This window comes from Cyprinodon tularosa, unplaced genomic scaffold, assembly GCF_016077235.1.
Source record: "Cyprinodon tularosa strain WSP-4 unplaced genomic scaffold, ASM1607723v1 ctg506, whole genome shotgun sequence".
NCBI classification, from domain to species: domain Eukaryota; kingdom Metazoa; phylum Chordata; class Actinopteri; order Cyprinodontiformes; family Cyprinodontidae; genus Cyprinodon; species Cyprinodon tularosa.
In genome coordinates, this window is record NW_024039237.1 from 310,146 (window position 1) to 336,700 (window position 26,555).

General features: G+C 44.6%; 1 protein-coding gene across 1 annotated transcript in view; it reads left to right on the forward strand.

Annotated features, from left to right (window-relative positions):
• The window catches only part of LOC119795254 (pleckstrin homology-like domain family B member 1), a 117,288-nt gene that overhangs the window by 66,073 nt on the left and 24,660 nt on the right, over positions 1-26,555 (forward strand). Inside the window, 5 exon segments of the mRNA XM_038303148.1 lie at positions 6,304-7,757; positions 21,086-21,325; positions 21,411-21,557; positions 21,636-21,773; positions 25,906-26,034. Of these exon segments, the coding sequence (XP_038159076.1) occupies positions 6,304-7,757; positions 21,086-21,325; positions 21,411-21,557; positions 21,636-21,773; positions 25,906-26,034 (2,108 nt within the window).

Sequence of the window (26,555 nt, forward strand, 5' to 3'; positions counted from 1 at the left end):
AGCACATCCAGTTATTCACAGTCAGAGAAACAGGACTACACTGGAAAACAGGCGGATCTCCAGCATCTATAAACAAAATTGTTGATGGAAGCAGCACAGCTGATATTTCTCTCCAGGATGGAGTCACAGCCAAACAGGAACAGACCAGATGAAGCTACTATGAGAAAAAGCAGAGAGAGCAGAACGTTAGAGATTGATTTCAGTCACCAATAATATACATACAGGTCTAAATCAATTAATCTAACCTGAAGTGTCAATAAAAGAAAAGTTTCAAATGACCCAGAGATTAAGTATTGATGGGGTTTGGACCTCGAACTTATTGAATAATGAATGAATTACTTAACTGACCTTTTTCATCGATTAACGTTTAATAAGAAGCGGTCCTCTTTTATCAAGATGATATTTCATAACATGAAGGGCTGTACTTTATTTTTTTTTGTATTTACTCGATTAACGAACAAGAGTACCTCTTTAAATTTTAAGCATTTATTGTGTGAGATGTGTTAAATGCTGACTGGGGCTGAAACAATTAATAGGATTAATCTTTAGACTTGGAAACTTTTACTGTCATTTTGTATACACAGGGTGTATACAAAACAAAACATTTAATTTAGTACAGCTTTTCAGACAGTAAATTTATAATTGAAATAATCGATTATTGAAATAATCGTTAACTAATTTAGTAATGGACTAATCGTTAACTGGAGTATAGAGACTATAAATCATGCCTTCAGCTGACAGAGCGACTCACTTAGAGCAGGAATTATAACAAAATGCTAAATAAATATATAAGCATTTTGCCTTTAACGTAAAAAAATATTTCTTCTGTCAGTCTGCTCTATCCAGAACTATTAAAGTGGAAATGTTTTAGTTTCACCTGGTTTATATTCGTAAAAAGTCTTCTTTAATACAAACAACCCGCCCCCGACCCAGGGGGGGCTTTTGAACTTTCAGCTCATGTGCATATGAGTATTTCACCGTCCACATAGCAGGTCCACACGTCTACAGAAAGCTCTCGTTTTCCTCTTTCCAATAAAACCAAGCATGCTGAACGGCGACAAATACTGCGACCGTTTTTTTCCGAGAGAAACGTGAGAGATACACAAAATAAAAACATTTCATATTTTACCTTTTACTTGTTCTAAGGAGAAAACTCCAATATTTCCCTCCAAGTTTGGTCTCTTTCTGGTCGAAACAGCCAGAAAAAAAATAATCCAGTAAAATGATGGCTCCAAACGTCGTATAAAATCCACACAGGCATGAATACTGCAGGATAACTCTCATCTTCAGGAAAAAACGGCACCACATTTTGCTTTTTTCACTCACGATGCTGGAAAAAAACGCATTTGATGCCACCGCCGGTTCAAACAGGAAGTCCTGGCTTGATTGACACCTCGTTTGACCAGTTACAGGACAATGGGGGCGGGCTGGAACAGCAGGAAGCCAATCACCATCAATCATGCTTACAGTTGTTGACTTCCTTTTCCGCCCTCCTATTCCAACCAGTAAAAGCTCAGCTCCACGCCAGTGACATCAATGTGTTGAATATTTCTCTGTTCGATTTTTAATAGAAAAAAAAAAAAAAAAAAATTAAAAAAAGTAAAAAAAAGTAAGTAAAAAAAGTACTCATTATTAAAGGATACAAAACAGAAACCTGTTAGTTTACTGAATAAAAAGCTTTCCAGTAGAGCTTAGTGTTGTAACGATACTAAACTTTTCAACTCGATACCGATACTAAGTAAAGTATTCGATACTCGATACCCTTTTTGATACCACAAGAATAAAAACAAAGACTCTAAAATTCAACAGAAATATTTTCATTACTAAAAATAATACAATAAATAAATAAAAAAACAATAAGAATAATATTTTGAGGTTGTATGCTGTGCACAATATTAAGCAAGCTTGATAAAAAACATACTTGGCTATGCTTTGCAGATGTTTTTCAGTCTGAAACTGAAAAATGCACAGAATTATTCAATCACAGTGTTCAGAAAGTGCATTTTCCATTATTCTGCACTTTAGATGGCTGTATCGATACTTTTGAAATTGAGTATTGTATCCGGATACAACGTTTCAGTATCGATACCTTTTTGAGTATCGATACTTTTGACAACCCTAGTAGAGCTATCATTAATAGACAAGGTATGACTCTCTGACAGACTCTTTGCCACTTTACTTGCATAAAATTTACATTTCACTCTGTTTTTAGTGTAATCCAGCTATCAGTGCTGGGAGAAACCATTACTGGTGATGTTTACTAGTGTATTACCTCACAAGAGCCTTCCCCATCTACAGTGCTAATTGCTAGCATGTCTTGCAAGCGTTTAGCTCCACTTTTCTATCATTACATCATCATCATCCTTCAAACTCAGTGGAGAAGTTCTGCTGCTCCTCTATGCAGCACGGCTAAATGGAAATATTTAGGTCAGAACTGAAGGAGTTTATTGAGAGTTTATTTTTACAAACTGAATCCTTGTTTCCATTGAACAGTTTAAATAATCTGGACAGAACTCTGAGTTCTACTTTAGCATAACCATCTGTCTAGCATCAGTTCTCTTGCAAACGGTGGTAACATTATAATACTGAAAGAAATTCCCTTTAAGCGGGAGTTATTATTGAACCGTGTTGACCAAATTTCAATATAATAAATCACTAGCCGAGCACTAATCCTCCTTTGACCGGTAAGGGTTGGACTCCGCCAAGGTTGCCCTTTGTCACAGAATCTGTTCTTAACTTTATGGACTGAACTTCTTGGAGCAGCCAAGGTGTTGAGAGGATCCGTTTTGGTAGACTCAGGCCCCGTCCACACGAAGTCAAAACGAACACGAAACAATGATATTTTCCAAAACGTTTGCCGTAAAGACGGAGACGTAAAATAAATGTGAGCGTCCACACGAATGCATGAAAACGCTGCAAAATGTATGCCAGGCCTGTAAGTGGCGCTGTGGTGCCAAAGCAAAAATAGGCGACGAAATGTTGGGCATGGGCGCTAATATTTATACATGGTTGCCCTGCGGGTCCATTTTCGTGGTTAAGTCAAATTCAGGTGCTGAACTATGTCGTCGATATTGCTCTGTTCTTCCTGGAGATATTCCAGAAGAAGAAGATTCTGTTGTAAGCCCGACAGCAGGGTGAGTAGCATTAGCAGCAACGGCGCCATTGTTGTTGTGATACTGGTCGCGCATGCGTGTTTAGAGGCGACGCTATGACGCATGCGTGTAAAAAAAAATATGCGGTTAGAGCGTAAAGATGGAAACGCGAAAACTGCGTTTCGAAATCTTCCCACTCTGAAGGCTGAATAAAAAAACGATCGTTTACAGACCCCCGAAACGCCGGCTTCGTATGAATGAGAGGCTGGTTTGGTGAAAAATTTGTGCGTTTAGGCCAGGGTTCGTCTTCGTGTGGACGGGGCCTTAGAATTGCATCTCTGTTATATGCAGATGATGTGGTTCTATTGGCTTCATCAGGGCGTGATCTACAGCTCTCACTGGAGCGGTTCACAGCCGAGTGTGAAGCGGCTGGAATGAGAATCAGTGCCTCCAAATCCGAGACCATGGTCTTGAGCTGGAAAAGGGTAGAGTGCCTTCTCCAGGTTGGGGAGGATGTAGTGGAGGAGTTTAAGTATCTTTGGGTCTTGTTCACGAATGAGGGGAAGATGGAGAGGGAGATCGATAGGCGGATTAGTGCAGCGTCTGCTGTGAAGGGGGCCCTGTACCGTCTGTTGTGGTGAAGAGAGAGCTGAGCCAAAAAGCAAAGCTCTCAATTTACCGGTCCATCTACTTTCCTACTCTCATCTACGGTCATGAGCTTTGGGTCATGACCGAAAGAAAGAGATCCCGGATACAAGCAGCTGAAATGAGTTTTCTCCGTAGTGTGTCTGAGCTTTCCCTTAGAGATAGGGTGAGGAGCTCAGTCATCCGGGGAGGACTCAGAAGCTACGTTTACATGCGCAAAATTTCCCCGATCCGATCCAAACCTTGGTTGATCGGAAATTCAAAATCTCCGTTTACATGGACACTAAATGAAATGATCCGATCATGACGTGTGTATACATGTACCAAGCGTTGGATCAGATTAAACCTTTTAAGCATGCGCAGAACTTCCTGCCAAACTTGGCAGTTCTGTCTGCGTCTGGTTTTTGGGAGGCCTGACAAACGATGCGCTCGGAGCGAGCGGAAAGAAAAAAGGAGAGAGGAGGAAAAAAGCGCTTGGCAGCGAAATGTACGAGAGAAAATGTAGAGAATGAGCGATTGAACCGGCGTGGGAGAGCGAGTGGGCTGTGGAGAGAGAAAAGAGGAAGAGGATAAATTCCTGCTTCCTGCAGCTTTAAATGAACTTGAGTGTATAAGTCGGCGTTCCTAGACTCCTCCCGCCATGTTGTTCACAGCGAGAGCGAGAGCGACCGGTGGTTTCCTGTTGTTGACAAGGCGGAAAAACGTCACGCTGACGTCGCACACATGCGCAGTGAAGATTATTTTACTCTTTAGATCCGAATGGGTGTTTACATGGACGCCAATCAGAATGGCGATCGGCAAAAACCACCTCTCTCATTCGGAATTAAATTTATTTCCGATCGGACCGAATCGGATTAGAATCTTCAGTCTGACATGTTTACATGAAACATTTTTGATCTGATCAGGCCTTCAATCCGATTATTTGTGTCCATGTAAACGTAGCTATTGTAGAGCCGCTGCTTCTCCACTTCGAGGAGAGCCAGTTGAGATGGCATCTGATTAGGATGCCTCCTGGACGTCTCCCTGGTGAGGTGTTCCAGACATGTCCCACCGGGAGGAGGCCCCGGGGAAAACCCAGGACACGCTGCAGGGACTATGTTTCTCAGCTGGCCTGGGAGCGCCTTGAGATTCCCCCGTAGAAGCTGGACCAAGTGGCTGGTGAGAGGGACGTCTGGGCCTCCCTACTGAAGCTGCTACCCCCGCGACCCGACCCTGGATAAGAGGAAGAAGATGGATGAATAATCCTCCTTTGTTAGCATCCCTACTAAATAAACATATTTTAACTAGATTAGTGTAAACTGTAACTACATGGAAAACATTGACCACATATTTCAGTGTTGTCGTCAGTGCTGCTAATTTATTATAGATGTAGATCCCACAGTAGAATCAGTCTAAGGTCATAAAAAGACTAAAGATCTTAACAAGGCAAATTCCATCCTGAAAACATAATTCAGCTGTAAGGGATCAAATTGACTGTACCAAGAAAAATCAAACACATTAAGGTGGAAACTTCATATTTATAATAGAAATATACTGAATAGATCTGCCTGTATGGATCAGGCCCATTTTCACAGATTCTATACCCAGAATTTCCTTCAATATCAGGACCGATGCCGATATTAATATCAAATTGGTGCATCTAAACCAAAACGATTAGAAAAATAAAGGAAGAGGCTGTGATGTCAGAGGAATGAGGATCAGAGGAGGCTGTATAGACTCTGTCAGCCACAGACTGGCTGATGGTAAAACACTGCAGCAGGTCTCAATCCCATCGCTGACATTGCCGCTCCGCTTTTAACAACCCACAATCCTTTGCTGCAGCCTTATGACCGTCACATGACCAAACTAACAAAAGAAGAACGTTTTATTTCTGAGGCAGAAAACCTCCAGGTAACATCAGCCTCATCTTTTCCGTGGCTCGCCACAGACCAGCGGCGGTGAGGCGGATGAAAGATGCGTTGGTGAATCTGTGTGACGATCAGATGGAGCCATTAGACACATGTTGCCTTTTAAAGTGACAACAGGTCCGCTGGGACAGATTTGACTGAACGGGGATGTGCGTTGGGCTCCCTGCCTCGGGGCCATGCTGGCGGACCTCCTACAGGACGGCGTGGTTCTGTTCTAATAATCCACCACGCTGATGTCACAGAGAGCCACCCGTTTAGATTCGATTAACCGGCCTGATGGCCGCGGTGCCTTCAGGGACACTAAAGCTTCCCTCTGTCTCTCAGCTCATGTCCTCACAGGCATCCGTCCTGCTTTCATCACTGTGATCTGCTCTCTTTTCCTCGCTGGGTCATGATTATATGGAATCCACGCCGTATGGTCGCTTTATGCGGACCATGACAAAGGATTTTTGTTGTGCTGTTCCTTACAGAGGAAGTCAAACCATCGCTGATCAGCTGCTTGCTTTCCAACTGTCTCATCTTTGTTCTGTCCTTTCATTTCTCCTTGTTTATTTCCTGAGATTTTAAAGTGTTTTTATTTTTATTTCTCTCTGTCGTCCCGTTTCCTGCCGGCTGTTGTACATCTAAGTAACGTTCTGTTTCTCTTCCTTCTCGTTCAGACGCGGAGAGTTTGGTCAATGGGAATCACCAGGCGGCTTCATCCCAGTCTCCCTCGGCTGCTGGAGTCCAGTCAGAGCACAGTGCCATCGTCAGCTCCATTGAGAAGGACCTCCAGGAGATCATGGATTCCTTAGTCCTGGATGACCCTGAGCCCTCCTCCTCTGAGAGGAAAAAGCCCCCTGGAGGTCACGCCGTGCGCCACTCCCCCTTGTCTCCCATGGTGAATGGAGGGGGGAGGTATTTGTTGTCGCCTCCCACCAGTCCAGGCGCCATGTCTGTGGGGTCCAGCTATGAGAATACCTCCCCGCCTTTCTCCCCCCTTTCCTCCCCCTCGGCTGCCAGCAGTGGGAGCTTTACCAGCCCGTCTCCTGGTGGAGGACTCCAGGACCAGGGAACTTCTCTGCCACCTGTGCCTATACGCTCTTCTAGCTACAACTTCAGCACCCAGCCTCCCCCCGTACCCCTGCCAAGGACCGTACTACCTAACTTCAGCAGCGCTGGGGGGAGCCAGAAGCTCCAGGAAAGCCCCAGGCTGCCGAGGAAAGTCTTAACGGAGACTCCTCCGAGTCCCAAGCCGAGCCGCAGGGGACTCGGTCAGGTCGGCTCTGAGAGCCCCCGCCAGACGCCTCTGGTTTCTTCTAGCGAATCTCTCAGCGGTAAACACGTCGTGCCAAGTAGCCCCAGAGTGACTCCCAAATTCGCGGGCTGTTCATCCCCGTCGCCTTCTAGTCCCCGGACCAAGAGCATCACGGTGCTGCAGGAAAGGCCTGCCAGTCCTTACAGAGAGCAAACCATCTGTGCTGATCGCTCCCTGTCTACCAGCCCCTCCAGGCAGATTTCTCCTCCCAGTAAGGCTTTCCAGCCTCCTTTAGATCCCATTGTTCATGTTATCCAAGGATCCCATCTCCAGCAGCATCCACGGCCTATGCAGCCCCCTGAAAGCCCCCGGTTGGCCCGGAGGAACTTAGAATTGAACGGGGGGAGCGCAGGGATCAACAGCATGAGAGAGCTGCCACCTCTGAGTCCTTCGTTAGCTCGGAGAGGGGTCCCAGTTCTCCCAGGAGCGCTGCCAGGAACCATTACTACGCTGCGGACTCCAGAGAGTCCCAGGCAGCGCCGGAAAACCGGATCCGCGTCCGAGGAGAGCAGAGGGATCCGGGCTCGCAGTCCTTCGCCTACCTCCATGATGATGGTGGGTGGCGGCGGTGTGGGGATACGCAAGACCAGCTTTGGGAATTCCTTATCGCCTGCTTTCAGTCTGGGCTCCCTCCCTGGCTCCTCCCCAGCAGCCAGCCCAAGGACCCAGAGGAAAATGTCCCTAGGCAGACCCCACCCCGGCATGCGGGAGAGGAAGAACAGCATCACCGAGATCAGCGACAACGAAGATGAGCTGCTGGAGTATCACCGGCGTCAGAGAGAGGAGCGCCTCAGGGAGCAGGAGATGGAGAGGCTGGTGAGTTTAAAGCTGACACTGATTTGATTCAGACAGACCGGATGATTTAAGAATTCAGGTTATTTTTACTATATCTGTTTAAAATATATCTCTAATCTACTACTGAGGAATTCACAATTTATCTTCATTAATCCCTGAAATGAGTTTTTGGAACTTGGGATGTCTGTGGTTGTAGTGGAGGCGACAGCAAACCGAGCAGTGAAGATGATGTCGGTGCAGGTGAGGAGAGAGATGAGAGCAGAGATGAGAGCAGAGAGCTGGAAGAAATTGGTTACTTTGCCCGTCCTGATCCTTGTCTTTTACTAAACATTTTGAATCACCACCCACAACAAAGCACAAATAATCCAGTAGTGAAAAAAAACTAAAAATCTCTCTCTCTCTTGCTGTGCTGTGGTGGATTTTACATTTTACAGTGTTAATAAATTAAGATTTTGGAAGTATTTTAAGTGTCCACTCTCACTAATTTCCATGAAATTTAAAGGTACACTATGCAACCGGTGTTGATTTTCCAGCGAGGCTCCCTCCAGAGGGCGAAAGTAAAAGTGCACTGTCGTAAATATGCACAGCTGTTCTCCTGGTTTCTCCGTCAACCCAGGCGCGGTTGTTTTGAGCTTAGCAGCGAATGACTAACGCTGCGTTCACACTGGACGTAGCTGGCGCGACAGAAGCAGCGAGTTTACATGCAAAGTCAATGGTTGACGCGCGTCAAGGCGCAGCAAAAGGTCCCGCGGCGCGTTTTGAGCACCAGGCGCAGCACGTCTGAGCAGCTGAAGCAGCGCGTCGGGTGCGTTTAACGCAGGCAGAGAGACACAGCGCTGATGATCAATTCTCTTAAACAGTTTATTGACGCCTAAATGAACTTAAAATGCAGAAATCTGCCGGCAGAATATGCAGTTTGGATTATTTAGATGAAAAACACCTACCAGCTGCCGCGGTGAACCACTGCTGATGAAAGGATCCATACTGTCGGCGCCCCGCTGGTATGTGGGGGTCTGAGCGGCTCCGACAGAAAAAATATTGAAGGCAGGATAATAATCTGAATGAACTGACGGCACTGATTACGTTTTCAGGTGTATTTTCTCACTTAAACACATATTAAAACTACTTTATTCCCACTGATCACAGCAAATATAGCTGCAAGGCAGAGAAAGGATAGTGAAGCTCCGCCCAACGCGCCTCAGACACAGCCAGAGCAGCAAAGCTGCTTCAGCCACGAGTCAGAACTAACTGGTACAAGCAGCAAAAATGAAGCAGCAGACGCGATTTTGCTGCTTTTGCTGCGTGAACGTAGCATAACTGCACAAAGATTGCCACTGTGCTAGCAACAAGAATGCTTTTAACTGGGGGCGTGTAGCAGTTCTCGCCGTAAAGCAAGACTGACTCTCACGAGACTTCTGAGCCTGTGGGTGCGCGTCGGTGCTCCTGCAGTTGCAAGTGCGGTATTTCCCCCACAGACCACCAGGGCGGCCGAGAATACCTTTGTTCAACCTGAAATGACTCATTTAGTCATCCATAACGTTATGGAACACATTAATTAACTGAAAAATGTTGCATAGTGTCCCTTTAATACACATTCAGTAGACCCAAAAAAATGTGGTGGGCCAGTCTAGTCCAAAATGCCAGGGCCGATTTTTTTGTCCCAGTCCACCCCTGCTCTAAAATAAATGCTTTTTTTCTAGAATAGAACAGATGAGGGACACACTCAGCCAGTGGAACATGACAATTTAGATTTAAAGTCAGAAACAGATCCACTGCAGTCAAATCCATAATATCTAATTATCTTATTTTAAGGTTAAAAATACTCGTTACATTGGCAGATCATCTTATTTATCTACTCAAATTAAGACTGAGGTGTGCTGGCGGTCAAATTCTCTTGTTTTAGTAAATGATTACTCATCTTTCGAGCCTTTTTGCAGCGTGCTTTAATGGACCATCCTCGCTGCTAACGAAGCAGCAATGAATGGAAGCAGGAAGCAGCCGTCCACTCTGTGGATGACCTCATGTCTCTGTGAGGTCACGACAGAGGCCATCGGGGGTTTAATGACAGCCAACCTGCTCTGTTATTGGACCAGGGGGCGGGGCTAATGCTTCCCTGTGAACCCAGAATAGTAAAAGACAAAGAAGCTGCTTTGTCATTTACTATTCTGGGTTCTGTTCACAGGGATTTATGAGGGGGGCGGGGCTCAGTGGGGAGTCCTACACAGAAGGAAGCCTGTTGTTAGTGAAGGATCCAGATGGCTTCTTCTTTTATCTCATTCATGTTTTTCCTGCAGGATCTGAGCGCCTCAGATCCAGAACCCACCGAGCAACGGGGGGGGGAGGACAGGTTCTGTTCAGGAACGCGTTTGGTGACCCGTTAGCCTATCTGGGACACTGATAGATCTGTACAGCTGCAGTCAGCTGCTGGAGACGCAGATCCAACAGGAAATCAGATCATAACAAGATAATCTGCTCTCTGGAAATCTGAAGGCTGCTTCCCTCAGCCTGTCATTCTCTGACCTTCCCACTAGAGGGGGCTGTTGTCCTTCTGCAGCATCCTTCCTCCCAGATCATAAGCAGGATTACATTTTATACATCTAGTTGTTTTAAAAAAATATATAATTCAACATTTTAGACTAGAAATATAAGAAGAGAAAAGTAAAGCTGCAGCAATCAGGATGTGACCCTCTGCTCTGTGATTGGCTGCTGCAGGACTGAAAGATCAGGTATTTCCTATGTGTTTTGATCCTATTTGTAAAAGCTGGGATTAATGCCAGACTGGTTCCATGATTCTGCAAAAGATGATCCTCACAGTTTCAGGTCTCTGGCTGTGCTTTGATAAAGAACCAAGCCTTTCTATCAGACATGCAGCCTTCCTGTTAGCTGTTAGACGTCTGTCTCTCCTGCCTCCATAGATCATCCAGTTTAAAAGTCTTACATCAAATAGTTTTTTTGGGTTTTTTTTTGTGGGTAATTTAAAAGAAAAGTCCGCTCATATTCAGAATACAAACTTCTGAAAGTTCTTTAAATATGAAATTATTTCAAACTGTTCAATAAATGATCTGTGTTTTTAATTCAGAGTAATTTTCACAGCAGGGCGTTGTGGCTCTTCATCTGAGGGGTTCCTTCAGCCTGACAGAGACAGGAGAGAACAGCGATTACCCAGAACCTTGGAGTGAAAATAAAGCAAACTGTATCTGCATGAAGAGTGAAGAGCATAAAAATGTAGAAATAAAACAGATTCCATGCCTGCGGAATTTAGGAGAAGGAAAGATGGCCGACAGCTCCACCAAACAAATCACTGAATAAGTAAAAAGCTGAAACCTTCTCATCTAACATCACATGGCAGAATACTATATAAACATAGGAAAACAAAGCTTTATTTTCACTGAGTGTCTATGAGCATTTAGAGGAGAACCTGTTTTAGATTATTGCATAAACCTTTCTAGTGCATTGGAAAAAATCGAAATCTAAGTCCTTTTTTCTTGAATTGAGGAGGTAAATGAAACACTTTGCAAATGGAATAAGACAATTTACATTTAAAATCAAGTTTATATTATCTAATAATCTTATTTTAGAGAAAAAAAACACCTATCCATTGGCAAATCATCTTATTTACCTGCTCAAATGAAGAGTAAATACACTTAATGTAAGAAATGTTGACTTATTTCTAGATCATTTTTGGAGTGTAGACTTCTAACGCTGGAAGGATGGATTCAATGACCTCCTTTAAAGAAAAAGTCCGGTCATATCCTGAATTCAAACTTCTGAAAGTGCTTTAAATATGAAATTATTAATTAATAGTAATTTTCATGTGAATGTGCTTTACTGGAGGCATCCATGTTTGTCAAAGAAAACTACTGCCACCTACTGGTTAGTGACGTCACGGTGCGGTATCGGCTGTTGATCAAGTCCCAGTGCTGTATCTGGTGTTTGTCACAACGCGCTATTATCCAAGTCATCTTGAAAACATTCTTCTTCCAAATGTTGGCTACATATTACGGGTTTTTTCTCTGGCCAGAAGTTCGATGGCAAATCCTCCCTCTTCAAGTTGGCGATCCAACGACCAACCCGTCCGTGGAGGATCAGGAATCAGAAAGGTGGAATAACTCTTTTTTTCCACTTTTACCCGATGTATTCCAGCATCCAGCTGCCATGCACGTGGGCATTGTCAGTTTCACTATAGCTCTGGTGAATTTCAATGGTGAAGTCCTCTGGAAATCTTCAATAATTGTTGTTGATTGCAGATGTGTCTTAACCTGACAACAGCCAGATGCATGTCTCGCTCCGCCTAGCTCCACTCACATACATCTGGGAACCCGCCATAGGAATTGCCTTTACTGAAGGCTGGGCCTTATCAAAACTCCTTGCATATGATTGGATAAGCCACTTGTCTGTCATCTTTATTGACGTGCTATTTCAACCACTCACGACAAAGCTAAACCGTGACACTGTGAGAGGAGGAGCCATTTGGTAGATCAAGCTCTTGCCAAATCTGGTCGGGAGAAGGGTGAAAACATCGTTTCCATCAACAAAAGCCTTCAAAGCCGTTCTCTGATGTTCTTTTAATGAAACAATATCAGATAGATTGGACAACACAGAAGAAATAGCAGCATCAATGCTAACGCTTGCTTCCTCAATGCGAGCCGCCATTGTTGTTGGAATCTTCACGGTCGCTTCTCCACTCCAGGACACACCCGCCCTGCGTCCTGATTGGACAGACCATAAATTCGGTTGGGGAAATCACTTTCAATGAGCGGGTTCCCAGATGTATGTGAGTGGAGCTAGGCGGAGCGAGACATGCATCTGGCTGTTGTCAGGTTAGATGTGTCTAGTAGTTCCCATTGATTTAGCTTGTAAAGCGGGGAGAATGGCGCTAGGCTTACCGCACCGTGACGTCACTGCTGGAAGATGGCAGGAGGGAGGGGTTACTATATTTGGGCAAAATGGGCGCTCCCAAACTCCGTGATCACGACGAAAATTATTGTTTTAATTCTTTTCTGATTGACGCTTAATAAATTAAATCACAGCTAACAAATTAGTTTTCGGTATAGATAAAGATCCATTAATTATTCCTTGCTGACTGGACTTTTCCTTTAAAGTAACGCATCAGAATGGCTTGGCTGTTATATCAAAGAAAACAAAGTGGCTTTTGACCTTTTGGAGAAGCAGCAAAGTGAATTTGTGGCGGGGTCGCCAGCACGAGCAGACGGTGCCTTTACTGATCAGTCTCTCTCTGGATTTCTCAGTTTCATGGTTAACAACCAGCTCTCCAAGGCTGATTTATTTATTTATTTATTTTTTCTGGACGCGCCTTCATTCAGTGGACTGATAACGATGTGTCGTAAACCGCTTCTTGTTTCCACTCAGAGTCTAATGAGCTGCTCTTTTCCTGTGGTTGCTCGGACCTTCGGGGCCCCCTGCAGCACTAATGTCATGTTTTCCTTCTGTTGGTCTCTACAGCAGCAGCAGCAGCGAGTCTGACTCCTAAACCACGTCTGCTGCTTCATTAGCAGACAGAGACGGTTTGGTTAAAAATGCCACAGCCTGCTGGCAGTGACACCCTGAAAACTCTGCAGCCTAATTGTTTAGAGTCTGTTGTTATCAGAGTCTTCTTGATGCTTGAAGCTCCAATCAAACACTTCAAAGCGATGCTCTCATTCGTCTCTTATTAGAAACCAGCTGGAAGAAACGCATCATTGCATTGAGCTGTGAGATGAAACGAGGGAAACTGTTTCTGCTCTGCTCCCTTTAAGGTAGCCTTCTGCTTTTCTTAGAGGGAACCAGCAGGATACGTCCTACAGGAGGAAGGCCCTGCCTGCTGGTCCAAGCCCACCTCTCTCTGTCTCTCATCAGCTGTTTCTGACGTCCCATAGAGAACAGGAGCAGGCCTGGGGAGGCGCCGCTGGACGCTACTGATGGCATCCGAACCGCGTTTGCATTTAACCAAACTGCCCACTTCTGTGCCGTAATTTGATGGAATCAGAATCGGAAATACTTTAATAATCCCAGAGGGAAATTACTTTTGTTACACGCTCCAGTTACAGTTTTTTTATATATATATATATATATATATATATATATATATATATATATATATATATATATATATATATCCAACAACACAAGATAATAAAGATAAAAATAAAAAAGAGATAAAATATATACACATATATCTCTTCTGTATATGTATCTATGTATGTATATATATATATATATATATATATATATATATATATATATATATATATATATATATATATATATATATATATATATATATATATATATATATGCATATGTAAAAACTAAATCCAAGTAAAGTGAAAATCCAAGTAAAGTAATAATAAATCCAAGTAAAGTAATATCTGGCGTGCAAAAATAGTGCATAAATGTCAATTAAAGGGGGGAGTAAATTTTGTTCCCTTATTGTTTAAAAGACACGCTTTAGGAAATGGAAATAAAATGCAACCAAGAAGTAAAACTTTGAAAAACTTAATTCCTAAAAGTTTTAATGTTGACTTTGCAGTTTCTCTGCAAAGCCCAATCCAAATGTTCGCTGTCGACCAATGAAAATGTTGATAATGTCGAGCAGACCAATAGAAATGCGCCTTCCCTCCTCACTCCATTTCAGCGGCTGCATCCTCCAAGGACCCGATCCGCCTGGACTGGGTCCATCGAGGTCAGTGAAAATAAGGAAGAGTTCTGGCTATGGATTCAAAAAGGTCCAGCCTTCTTCGGCTTTCACCGCCTGCACGCTCTGTCGCCTAGCAACCGTGAAAGTTAGAATGGATGCTTAACTTCTCACTACTGTTCTGGGTGCTAAGGACATTTTGGAGGAGCTTCATGAGCAGCTGTACCATCTTTGCAAATATCAGATTTATAGTCCCCACACTCCAGAGATATTGGAATCTGAGCTTAAATGTCAGCCAAAGCCATTTACACAGTAACAGATAAAAACATTTCAATAAATCAAACATTACCGCCACATATCTGCCTCAATAACAATTAAAACAACTATTTTCATTCATTTCAGATAAAATTTCAGATGAAACTATTCACATTATATCAAACTGTACTTCCAAAATTCACCACTGTTTGTCGCCATTTATCTCTGATCACGGAGCAGCCGTTTTGCTTGTAATCGCAATGAATCATGGGATACCCAAGGCTAAATAGAGGCAGGACTAGTAAAAAGAAGGCTGCTTAACGAGGAGTCTTCCAATCCGAACAGACCTCGGCGCTATGACGTAATCGGCGACAAATCTGGCCTTAAGGGAACACAGCCGCTGATTTAAAACTCAATTTGTAAATCTCAGTCTGAGAAATGGCAATTTAAAAATTTCAATAAAAAAAATGGAATAAGAAAAATAGTTAAAACTTTTCAGTTGGGGGAAAAAAACATTGAAAAAGTAAAATCTAAAGCATCAAATTTACTCAAGTTTTTTTTTAATATTTATTTCTGGATTGCATTTTTTTTTTTTTTCAAATTTCCTTTTTTGCAAAACACCTTTTTTCTGGTCGTCTCTGTAGAGACGATGGATGGATCCGCCTTAATGCGGCTGCACGGCCTGATTCTCAGCAACGCAAGCAGCTGAAGCTCAGTCAGATTGGGTGGAGATCAGTGTTGGGCACGTTACTTTGAAAAAGTAATCAGTTATTGTTACTAGTTACTTCTCCCAAAAAGTAACTGAGTTACTGAGTTACTACACAATAAAAGTAACTAGTTACTAGTAAAAGTAACTATTGCGTTACTTTTGTGTTTCTCGCTCCGTAACCCTCACCGCCCAGCCCCCACCTTCTCGCTGTGCGTTTCCAAAGCCAGCTGAATAGAGCGGACGACAAAGACCTGCAGAGAGTTGCTTTTAATGCAACTTAAAGTAAATGACATCAAGGGGAACGCTATCTCATGGGCCTGTAAACCCAGTCCATCCATCCGTCCATCCATCCGTCCAACATTAGATCGTTCACGCTCTCCGTAGTTCCCCTGTGTCCCCTGCCTTTAGCGAGCATGCGCATTTCCTGTCGCTTGCACGGTGAATTCAATTCAATTCAATTCAGTTTATTTATATAGCGCCAAATTCACAACACATGTCATCTCAAGGCACTTTACAGTTCAACCAGATAATACAGTCAAATGATACAAAGTTTTCTATCTAAGGAAAACCAGTTGATTGCATTGACTCATTGACTCAAATGCAATCCCTCACACTAAGCATGCTTGTAGCGACAGTGGAGAGGAAAAACTCCCTTTTAACAGGAAGAAACCTCCAGCAGAACCAGGCTCAGTGTGAGCGGCCATCTGCCGAGGCCGACTGGGGTTCAAGGAGACAGAAGCAGAGATACAAAAAGCAGCTGTAAAAGGCGGCCCCGTCCAGGAAACACGCAGCCAGGCAGACGAGCTCCAAGGCAGCTCCCATGCCAGAGGACGAAGAGAGCACATCCACTCAGTCACGGTCAGAGAAACAGGACCACACTGGAAAACAGGCCGATCTCCAACATCTATAAACAAGGGTGTTGATAGAAGCAGCACAGCTGATGTTTCTTTCCAGGATGACGTCACAGCCAAACAGGAACAGACGAGGCAAAGCTACTCTGAGGAAAAGCAGAGAGAGCAGAAGGTTAGAGATTGAACTAACAGATTCTGCAGAATAGGAGAACAGAGAGAGAATGAAGCAGAATGATGAAATGGGGGTCCCTATGTCCTCCAAAAGTCTAAGCCTATAGCAGCATAACTATAGAGATAGCTCAGGATAACCTGAGCCACCCTAACTATAAGCTTTATCAAAAAGGAAAGTTTTAAGCCTAGCCTTAAAAGTAGACAGGGTGTCTGCCTCACGGACTAAAACTGGTAGTTGGTTCCACAGGACAGGAGCCTGATAACTAAAAGATCTGCCTCCCATTCTACTTTTAGAAATTCTAGGAACCATTAGTAAACCTGCAGATTGAGAGCGAAGTGCTCTGTTAGGAACATAAGGAACAATCAGATCTCTGATATAAGATGGAGCTTGGCCATTTAAGGCTTTATATGTGAGAAGGAGGATTTTAAATTCTATTCTTGATTTAACAGGAAGCCAATGAAGAGAAGCCAGGATAGGCGAGATATGATCTCTCTTTTTAATTTTCATTAGAACTCTGGCTGCAGCATTTTGGATCAGCTGAAGGCTTTTAACTACAGTTTGTGGACTTCCTGATAGTAAAGAATTACAATAGTCCAGCCTTGAAGTAACAAATGCATGGACTAGTTTCTCAGCATCACCCCTGGACAGGATATTTCTAATTTTTGCAATGTTCCTCAGATGAAAGAAGGAAATTCTAGAAACCTCTTTGATGTGGGATTTAAATGACAGGTCCTGATCAAAAATAACACCAAGATTTTTTACTTTATTATCTGAAATCAGTTTAATCCCATCCAAATGAAGTGACTGGCTAATCAGTTTCTTTTTCAGAGACTCTGGTCCAAAGACTATAACTTCTGTTTTGTCTGCATTCAGGAGCAGAAAGTTAAGAGTCATCCAGGTTTTTATGTCTTCAAGACATGCCTGTAATCTATGTAATGGGTTAGCTTCATCTGGATTTATACACAGATATAGCTGGGTATCATCAGCGTAACAGTGGAAATTAATCCCATGCTGTCTAATAATTCTACCAATTGGGAGCATGTATAAAGTAAAGAGAATTGGTCCTAGCACTGATCCCTGTGGTACTCCACAGGTAACCTTTGAGCGTGTTGAAGATCTATCATTAACATGAACAAACTGAATTCGATCAGATAGATAAGATTTAAACCAGTCTAGTGCTGTTCCTTTAATTCCAACAAAATATTCAAGTCTTTCTAAAAGAATATTATGGTCAACTGTATCAAATGCAGCACTAAGATCCAACAGGACGAGCACAGATACAAGTCCATTATCTGAGGCCATGAGAATATCATTAGTGACTTTCACCAGAGCTGTTTCAGTGCTATGATGAGCTCTAAAGCCAGACTGAAACTCTTCAAAAAGTTCATTATGGTGGAAGTGATCGCAAACTTGTTTGGCAACTACTTTCTCAAGAATTTTGGATAAGAAAGGAAGATTGGATATAGGTCTATAATTGACCAAGTCATCTGGGTCAAGAGACGGTTTCTTGAGCAGAGGTTTAATTACAGCAACCTTAAAAGCTTTAGGTACATATCCCTGTAACAGAGATAGATTAATCACATATAAAATGGAGGAGGAGATCAAAGGGAATACCTCCTTAAATAACCTGGTTGGCACTGGATCTAACATACAAGTTGAAGGCTTAGATGAAGACAATAATTTTGCTAATTCAGAGAGTTCAACTGGATCAAAGCAGTCTAAACCCGGTTCAGATTCCATGACTACCTCAGGTACAATCGCGGATAGAGGAGTGCTTATGATCTTATTTTTAATAAGATCAATCTTATTTATAAAGAATCCCATAAAATCATTGCTGCTAAGAGCAGGTGGAATGGACGGTTCAACAGAGCTATGGCTCTGGGTGAGTTTGGCAACTGTATTAAAAAGAAATCTAGGATTATTCTTATTCTCCTCTATTAATGAGGAGAAGTATGCTGCTCTTGCTTTACAAAGAGTCCTCTTATACGAATAAATCACGCCGCCTGCGCTGTGCGGAGATGCAGGGGAAACTATCTGATGGGGAAACGCAGCTCGCTGGAGTCCTCCTCACTCTCCATCTCTCTGTGCGTTAACACCCGTAACAGCCAATCTCATCCTCCCCTCTCTCATGACAAGGCGCGCACGAGTCCTATCATGAAAAAAGGTTCATTGTGCGACCTGAGTAACGCGCAGTAACGGGGTGTCTGCAATGGTAACTGCATTATAGTTACATTAAGTGTAATAATTTTAATTACTTGTTACTAAAAAAAGGTAACGCCGAAAGTAACGCTGTTACTTTTAACGCCGTTACTCCAATCACTGGTGGAGATGGACCACAATGATGGACTTTGAGCTAAAACCCTCCCATTGCTCTGGCTAAATGTTTGGCCCAATTTTACCGTTTACGGCTTCAAACACTCACCCCCCCACAGCATGATGGCTTCTCCTCCTTGTGTTGTCATGGGAATGCAGGATGTGTCGATGAGCCAGCTGGTCAGCAGTGCCCAGCTGCATGGTGTTTTTATCTGAATGCGAAGGGCTGACGCAGACATTTTTGAATTATGCTCAATATTGAAGCGTGGTCCGCGCTACACGCTGTGGGTCTAGATACGGACGAGGCGGCGAGGAAGTGGGGGCGAGATTGTCCGACAACGGAGGGACAATAAGGGCGAAAAAGAGCAGGGATCCAGGTGGAAAAAGGGTCCCAGCGTTCTTATGCACCTCGCTCTACTAGCTGGTCCAACTTCACGAGTTGTTTTCCACAATTGCGGTCATAAAAACAAAACAAGCCGGCCTCCTGTCTGTGTTTACTTACAATTTGGGAAAGGAGCAGCGGAGCGTCTGCGGAGGGGGCGGGGACGTCTTTTTGTTAACTGAGACACCTACACAGAGGACCTAGTTTAGAAATATAAATCAGCCTTGACTCTGCAGGGCCAACATTAATATTTAAACTCCAGAGTCGACGTCCCATCAGCCATAAAATCACTGACGACGAGCTAACAGGAGAGTCAGCTCCATGTTCTCCGTCCAAACCTTCCCACTTCCTGTTGGTAGAGTTTGAAGCATCATGTGGAGAGACGGATGCTGGCTACTAGGCGCTGCTGTCTGTGGCTTAGATTTCCTGTTTCACATGCAGCTGATGCAGGTGGAGGGTTTTTAACCCCTGAACCTGAACAGTGCGACTCCTAGAATGATCGACAGGATAAGCAGAGCCTGGAGGCGCCTGCAGGGCTGGGTTACAAAGGGTTAAACTGTGCATGGGGCGCCGCGTTTTCTCTAGAACCCACATGGAGACCAACATGGGGGCCGATGGAGGGTTGGTCCCATTCCTGCCTGGTCCTCAGGGACACAGAGGAAGAAAAGAAACCATGGCGTCTGTTTGGTCCTCTGGGACCAGAACACGCAGAACCCTCCAAGGATCCCAGTTTGATGATGAATGGGCTTCACTTCACAGACCGGGGATGTGAATTATGTAGAGAATAAAGCTCTGTTGAACTTAGCCAGTTTACGGTGATGTAGGAGTGGGGGTTCTGATCAAAGCCCCACCGATGGAGAAAGGCCCAGAGGCGGTTTGGAGAAGAAAAGCAAACCTTGAAATGAGGAAACAGGAACCGACTCTCAGAGCAGAGCAGAGAAAAGAGGCTGATGGGATAAAATGAGAAATGAGAGGAGTTAGTTTGTCTGCCGTCACAGAATGAAGGGGATTAAAGCCGCTTCTCTGTCCCTCAGTCCACCCGGAACCAGCCGTTCACCAACTGCTTTTCTGCTTCTACTTCCTGTTTACAGGAAGTCAAAGAGGAAGTAGAACCTTTTACTGCTTCACTGCCTGGTTTCTTGGGAAGGAACATTTATATGTTTGTATCTCTGCTTCTGCTCCTTGAACCCCAGTCGCCTCAGTAGATGGCCGCTCATACTGAGGTTTCTGCCTGCTAAAAAGGGAGTTTTTCCTCTCCACTGTCGCTACAAGCTTGCTTAGTGTGAGGGATTGCTGAAGAGTCAATGAGTCGATGCAATCAGCTTGTTTTCCTTGGATGGACATTTTTTTAAGCAATCTGACTGGATGATCTGGTTGAACTGTCTCTAATTTGATGACATGGTGTGAATTGGCGCTATAGAAACAAACAGAATGAAAATCTCTACAGCTTCCCATCTCTCCTCGGCTCGTTAACCCTTTTGGAAGGATGCTGAGGCGTCTTAGGTTTTTTCAGACTCTTCCTGGCCTCCATGTTTTCTGGCTGCTGCTCTGCTGCCATCAGTAAAAACTAAATCCTGGGAACTCTCACGTGATTGGCTCAGGAACCAGGAAGTAAACGAGCGTTGCACACCATCCCGCCGCAGCTCTGACTGATTTATTTTTTTCCAAATTATTTTGATTCACTTTCTGTTTGTTCCATTTGTTTAGTGCAGTAAAGTCAGATTTTAGGAGGTTTAGTTTCCATATAGCTGCCCTGAGGCCTGCCTGTTTTAAAGGGCGGGTCCGACCGGTTCTGGTTCTGTTCTTCTGTCATTAATGAGCTGAACGGTTCTGGAAATGGGTCAGAAATGACACAGGAAGACGGGTTTGGTATGAATTGATGAATCCAGAAAGAGCTCAAGTTCTGGGCTGAGGGTTGGTTTCTGAACCGCTGCATTCTGGGTAATCCCTGCTGAGGCTTTTATCTGAGGAGGTTTCCCTCGTTCTCCTTCAGTGAAACCAGCAGGTCCAACTGTGTTTGCATCCTTCCACAGGAGAGGCAGCGGCTGGAGACCATCCTGACCCTCTGTGCTGAGTACAACAAGGGCGAGGGCGCCGGGCCGGACACCCCAGACCCGGGAAGGATGGCGTTCCCCGGCAGCCTGGATTGCTCGCTGGACAACGTTCTGGGAGGAACGCCGCTGTCTGCCCTCCGCCTGGCGCAGAGACAGAGGGAGAGCGACGAGGAGAACCTGAAGGAGGAGTGCAGCAGCACCGAGAGCACTCATCAGGAGGTGAGGGTGGGGGGGGCTGCTCCCAGAACCGCAGGCCCGGTCCGGTTTGACTCCGGTTTGACGTAAAGCGTCTCCCTTCCTGCAGCACGAGGACCCCCCCAGCTCAGCCGGCGCCGCGCGGTCAGAGCTGACCTACCTTGAGGACGAGAGGGTCCGCGTTCTGGCCCGGATCGACGAGCTGAAAGCCCGGCTCACCGAGCTGGAACAGCAGCTCCAGGAGTCTGAGCAGGAGGTGCGGCTTCATCAGAACCTCCTCCGGGAAGCGTCTCTGCCGGCGGCGTGTGACTCACCGTGTCTTTGGACCCCGCAGGCGGAGATGGAGCGCGCTCTCCTGCAGGGCGAGACGCGGGCCGAGCTGGACCAGATAGAGGCCGAGACGGACGTGGTCAGTCAGCTGCAGCACAGGCTGGAGGAGCTGGAGAGCGCCATCCGGAGGGAGAAGGAGCAGGTACACAGGGACAGGAGGAGAGCCTGGTTCGTGCAGATAGGCTCACCAGCTGTGGTTCTGATCCATCTTCTAACCCGGAAGTCTTTCTCTGCTTCCTCAGAGTGGGCTGACAGTAGCAGCAAGAACAGGAGGTTCTGATTTATTACTTTATAGAACCATCTGGTTTTACAAGAACCGTATAAATCTGCTAACCTGCGTTTCAGACCAATGAAATAATCCTCGCATGATTAACAGAAGGATGGTAACACTGAGCTCACTGCGGCGCCAGAAGGAACCCAAACCATTGAATCAGTGAGAACGCCCCATCAGCCGCGCTGCAGAGCGATCCGGTTAGCGAGGACGAATCATTTCCACTAGAGGGGCGTTCGGCCAGATGTGTAGCGGCCTCATTAATCCAATAATCCAACAGCAGAGACTTCCTGGTCAATTTCAGAATAAAATGAGATTATGCTAACTTTGCTACTGGAACCAACCAGTTAAAGGGCGAGTTTAAACCGTGAAAGAGCCTGAGCTCAGGTGATGATCTGTTCTCAGCACTGGTTCTGCAGCTGTAGCCGGGTCAGGCTGGTCGCGGCGTCTGCAGCTGCGCCGCAGGCGGTGTGAGTGCGGCGTGCGGTGCGGCTAAATGCTGCAACAGGCGCAAACATTGGGGTTGTTAGTTTTCCAAAACTGATAAAATTCAGAAAAGTTGCTTCAGTTTATGGAAGGGAGCCTTTGTTATATTAAAAAGAGAGAATGTCGCCACGATTCTAGGATTTAGAGAAATAAAGTCATGAAACAGGCCTATAAACTACACTGCAAAAACATCCTAATAATGAGTAAACATTTCTTAAATCAATCGATAAATAAGCTTTAAACCTTATTTTACTGTTATTTCTTCAAAATTTTTGATTAAAATCTAGAAATATTAGTTGTGGTTATATTATAGCGTAGTTCTGAAACATTAATGGATTAATCGTTAACTGGAGTATATATGGAGCTGACAGTGACCCACGTATGCTACGTTCAGACCGAAAGCAGCAGAAGCATCAAAAACGCGCATTCTGCTTTATTTTTTATGTTTATACCAGTTTAGATCGGACGCGCGGCTGAAGCATCTTTGCTGCTCCAGCTATGCGGTGGGAAAGTGGGTCTGAACAATGGCAGCTATATTTGCTGTGATCAGTGGGTAAAAAGTAGTTTTAATGTTTTAAAGTGAGAAAGTCCTCCTGAAAACATAATCTGTTCAGTTAGTTCATCCAGATTACCATCCTGCCTTCAAATATTATTTCTGTCGGAGAAATACCGGCGGTGCGTTGTCACTGGGAACCCCCTTCAACGGCAGTAGCGGCGGCTGGAAGGCTTTTTTCATGTGCATAATCCAAACTGCAGGCACCAGAATAATAAAATCGAATATGTTTTACCGACAGGTTTTTAAGTTTTCAGTTAAATTAGGTGTTAAAAAACTGTTTCAGAGGAGTTATCATAGCGCTCTGCATCAGCAGTGCTGTGTCTGACTCCCTGCCTGCTCCCAGATCAGCTTCTCTGATTGTTTGATGTGATACAAAGAGCAATAAAAGTTCAAATTTTTCCACTCTACCAGCTGCTGCTTTCGCTGTGCGTCAGAAGTTTATGAGGCGCTGCTTCAGCCGCTTCAGGACCTTTTGCTGCGCCTTGATGCACGTCAACCTTTGACTTTGCATGTAAACCAGCTGCTTTTGCTGCTTGCAATCTGAATGTAGCATAAGAGCAGCAATTATATCAAAATTGCAAAAAGGTATATAAACATTTTGCATTTAAGATATAAAAAACTGTTGTATCCAGAGCTCTTCAAGTGGTTTAATTTCATAAAAGCATTTTCTTTAAGAAATCCTAAAGAAGTAATCGATTTGCAGAATACCGTAAATCCTCTAATATATGATGGGGCCTTTATTTCACTCAGGAACATCTTGGTCCAGGCCGTTATTGGAAGGAGGCCAGAATTAGAGGCAGGCATCTATTTCTATTTGATCTAAACAGACTACCAGTGGAATTAATAAAAACCAGATTTTGTGTCTCTTTGAACCTTTAAAATATTAGGTTTATTTATTGAAAATGTACAGTTACCATAACTGTATGCAGATCATTATTCAGACATCTTACAGCGGCTGCAATTTTTCTGAACGGCATTACGAAAAAAAAAAAAAAAAAGCCAGAATGAAATCTTGGCTAAACTGACTTGCGAAACAAAGATTAATGGAAACTGTTCTGCCATCACAGCGAAATTTTATTTGAGGCAGGCTAAGTGGACGTAGGCTACCAGTATCATAGATTTCAAGGGAAATTCAGAACAACGAAGGCCAACGACGTCATTTTAAAGGTACACTATGCAACCGGTGTTGATTTTCCAGCGAGGCTCCCTCCAGAGGGCGAAAGTAAAAGTGCACTGTCGTAAATATGCACAGCTGTTCTCCTGGTTTCTCCGTTCAGCCAGGCGCGGTTGTTTTGAGCTTAGCAGCGAATGACTAACGCTGCGTTCACACTGGACGTAGCTGGCGCGACAGAAGCAGCGAGTTTACATGCAAAGTCAATGGTTGACGCGCGTCAAGGCGCAGCAAAAGGTCCCGCGGCGCGTTTTGAGCACCAGGCGCAGCACGTCTGAGCAGCTGAAGCAGCGCGTCGGGTGCGTTTAACGCAGGGAGAGAGACACAGCGCTGATGATCTCTCCTCTTAAACAGTTTATTGACGCCTAAATTAACTTAAAATGCAGAAATCTGCCGGCAGAATATGCAGTTTGGATTATTTAGATGAAAAACACCTACCAGCTGCCGCGGTGAACCGCTGCTGATGAAGGGATCCATACTGACGGCGCCCCGCTGGTATGTGGGGGTCTGAGCGGCTCCGACAGAAAAAATATTGAAGGCAGGATAATAATCTGAATGAACTGACGGCACTGATTACGTTTTCAGGTGTATTTTCTCACTTAAACACATATTAAAACTACTTTATTCCCACTGATCACAGCAAATATAGCTGCAAGGCAGAGAAAGGATAGTGAAGCTCCGCCCAACGCGCCTCAGACACAGCCAGAGCAGCAAAGCTGCTTCAGCCACGCGTCAGAACTAACTGGTACAAGCAGCAAAAATGAAGCAGCAGATGCGATTTTGCTGCTTTTGCTGCGTGAACGTAGCATAACTGCACAAAGATTGCCACTGTGCTAGCAACGAGAATGCTTTTAACTGGGGGCGTGTAGCAGTTCTCGCCGTAAAGCAAGACTGACTCTCACGAGACTTCTGAGCCTGTGGGTGCGGGTCGGTGCTCCTGCAGTTGCAAGTGCAGTATTTCCCCCACAGACCACCAGGGCGGCCGAGAATACCTTTGTTCAACCTGAAATGACTCATTTAGTCATCCAAAACGTTATGGAACACATTAATTAACTGAAAAATGTTGCATAGTGTCCCTTTAATGCTGCCTGGTTACCAACAGACCTACCGGTGATCACATGTGTCTCTCATATCAGAATGATTGTATAAGGTCACTACGATCTCTGTGCAAGGATGTGACCTCCCATGCTAATGGCTTGGATTCATTAGCAAACACTGCCCCCCTGTGGTACTTGTATGTTACTATCACAAGTTGTTGAGGACTGTCCAGAAACATTGTTGGTTCTAATTATAGCCTGTATACGAGTCCGGCCATTATTTACCTCCGCCGACAGCGAGGCCGGCCATTATTAGAGACCTGGCCGCTAATAGAATACAGGCCAATATTAGAGGATTTACGGCAATCGTGGTTTAATGTGGATTTCGATCCACAGCAAAATAATTAAATATGTGTTTTTTGATATAGAAAGTTTGTGAAAGCCTTTAATCTAAACATTTAGAATGTTTTTTCTTTTCTGCTTAACTTCTTACTCCGTTACCATGACGCTCCTGCTATGTGCAGCTAACGCTTTAGGCAGAGCTAACTAACATCTGATTGGATGGTTTAGGATCCCAGCAGCGTGTTCAGCGTGAGCCTTAATTAGCTGCACAGGTCGATGAGGCTGTTTGACGAATGTGGGATGCTAACAGCTAACTGCGTGGTATTTGCATGGTGTGGATTTTGATCTGTGTGTTTCTCTCTCTCCTCCAATCCTCCATCCATCCTGTGTGGGTGTTTCGTGTCTTTCTAGGAGAGGGCTAATGTTGAGGCCGAGCGCCAGGCTCTGCAGAGGCTCCAGGAAGGCTATGCGGAGCTGAAGAGCCAGCTTCATAACTGCCCCGAGTCGCTGAGGGAACAGTTGCAGGAACAGCTGAAAAGGGTGGGTGCTGTATGGAGTTGGAGCTGTCCCCCCTATCCCCAGCCTTCACAGCTGGTTGTAGGGAAACAGAAGATGGTTTAAGGTCAAAGAAAGTTGAGCTAAAATATGTGATGCTAGCTGCATAGCAAACCCTCAGGAGATCTAATCAGTCCCACTTCAGTTTATTTCTATCGCACCAATCATCTCAAGTCACTTTCCAGTTCACCAGATCATCCAGTCAGATTGATTCAAAGTTTTCTATCTAAGGAAAACCAGTTAATTGCATCGACTCAATGACTCTGCAGCAATCCCTGGTTCTGCTGGAGCTTTCTTCCTGTTCAGTGTGAGCGGCCATCTGCTGAGGCCCACTGGGGTTCAAGGAAACAGAAGCAGACATAGAAAAAGAAGCATAGATACAAAAGGCACCTGTCAACCAGCTCCACAGGCGGCCCCATCGAGATCAGAGCCAGCTCCCATGTCAGAGGATGAATAGAGCACATCCAGTTAGTCACAGTCAGAGAAACAGGACTACACTGGAAAAC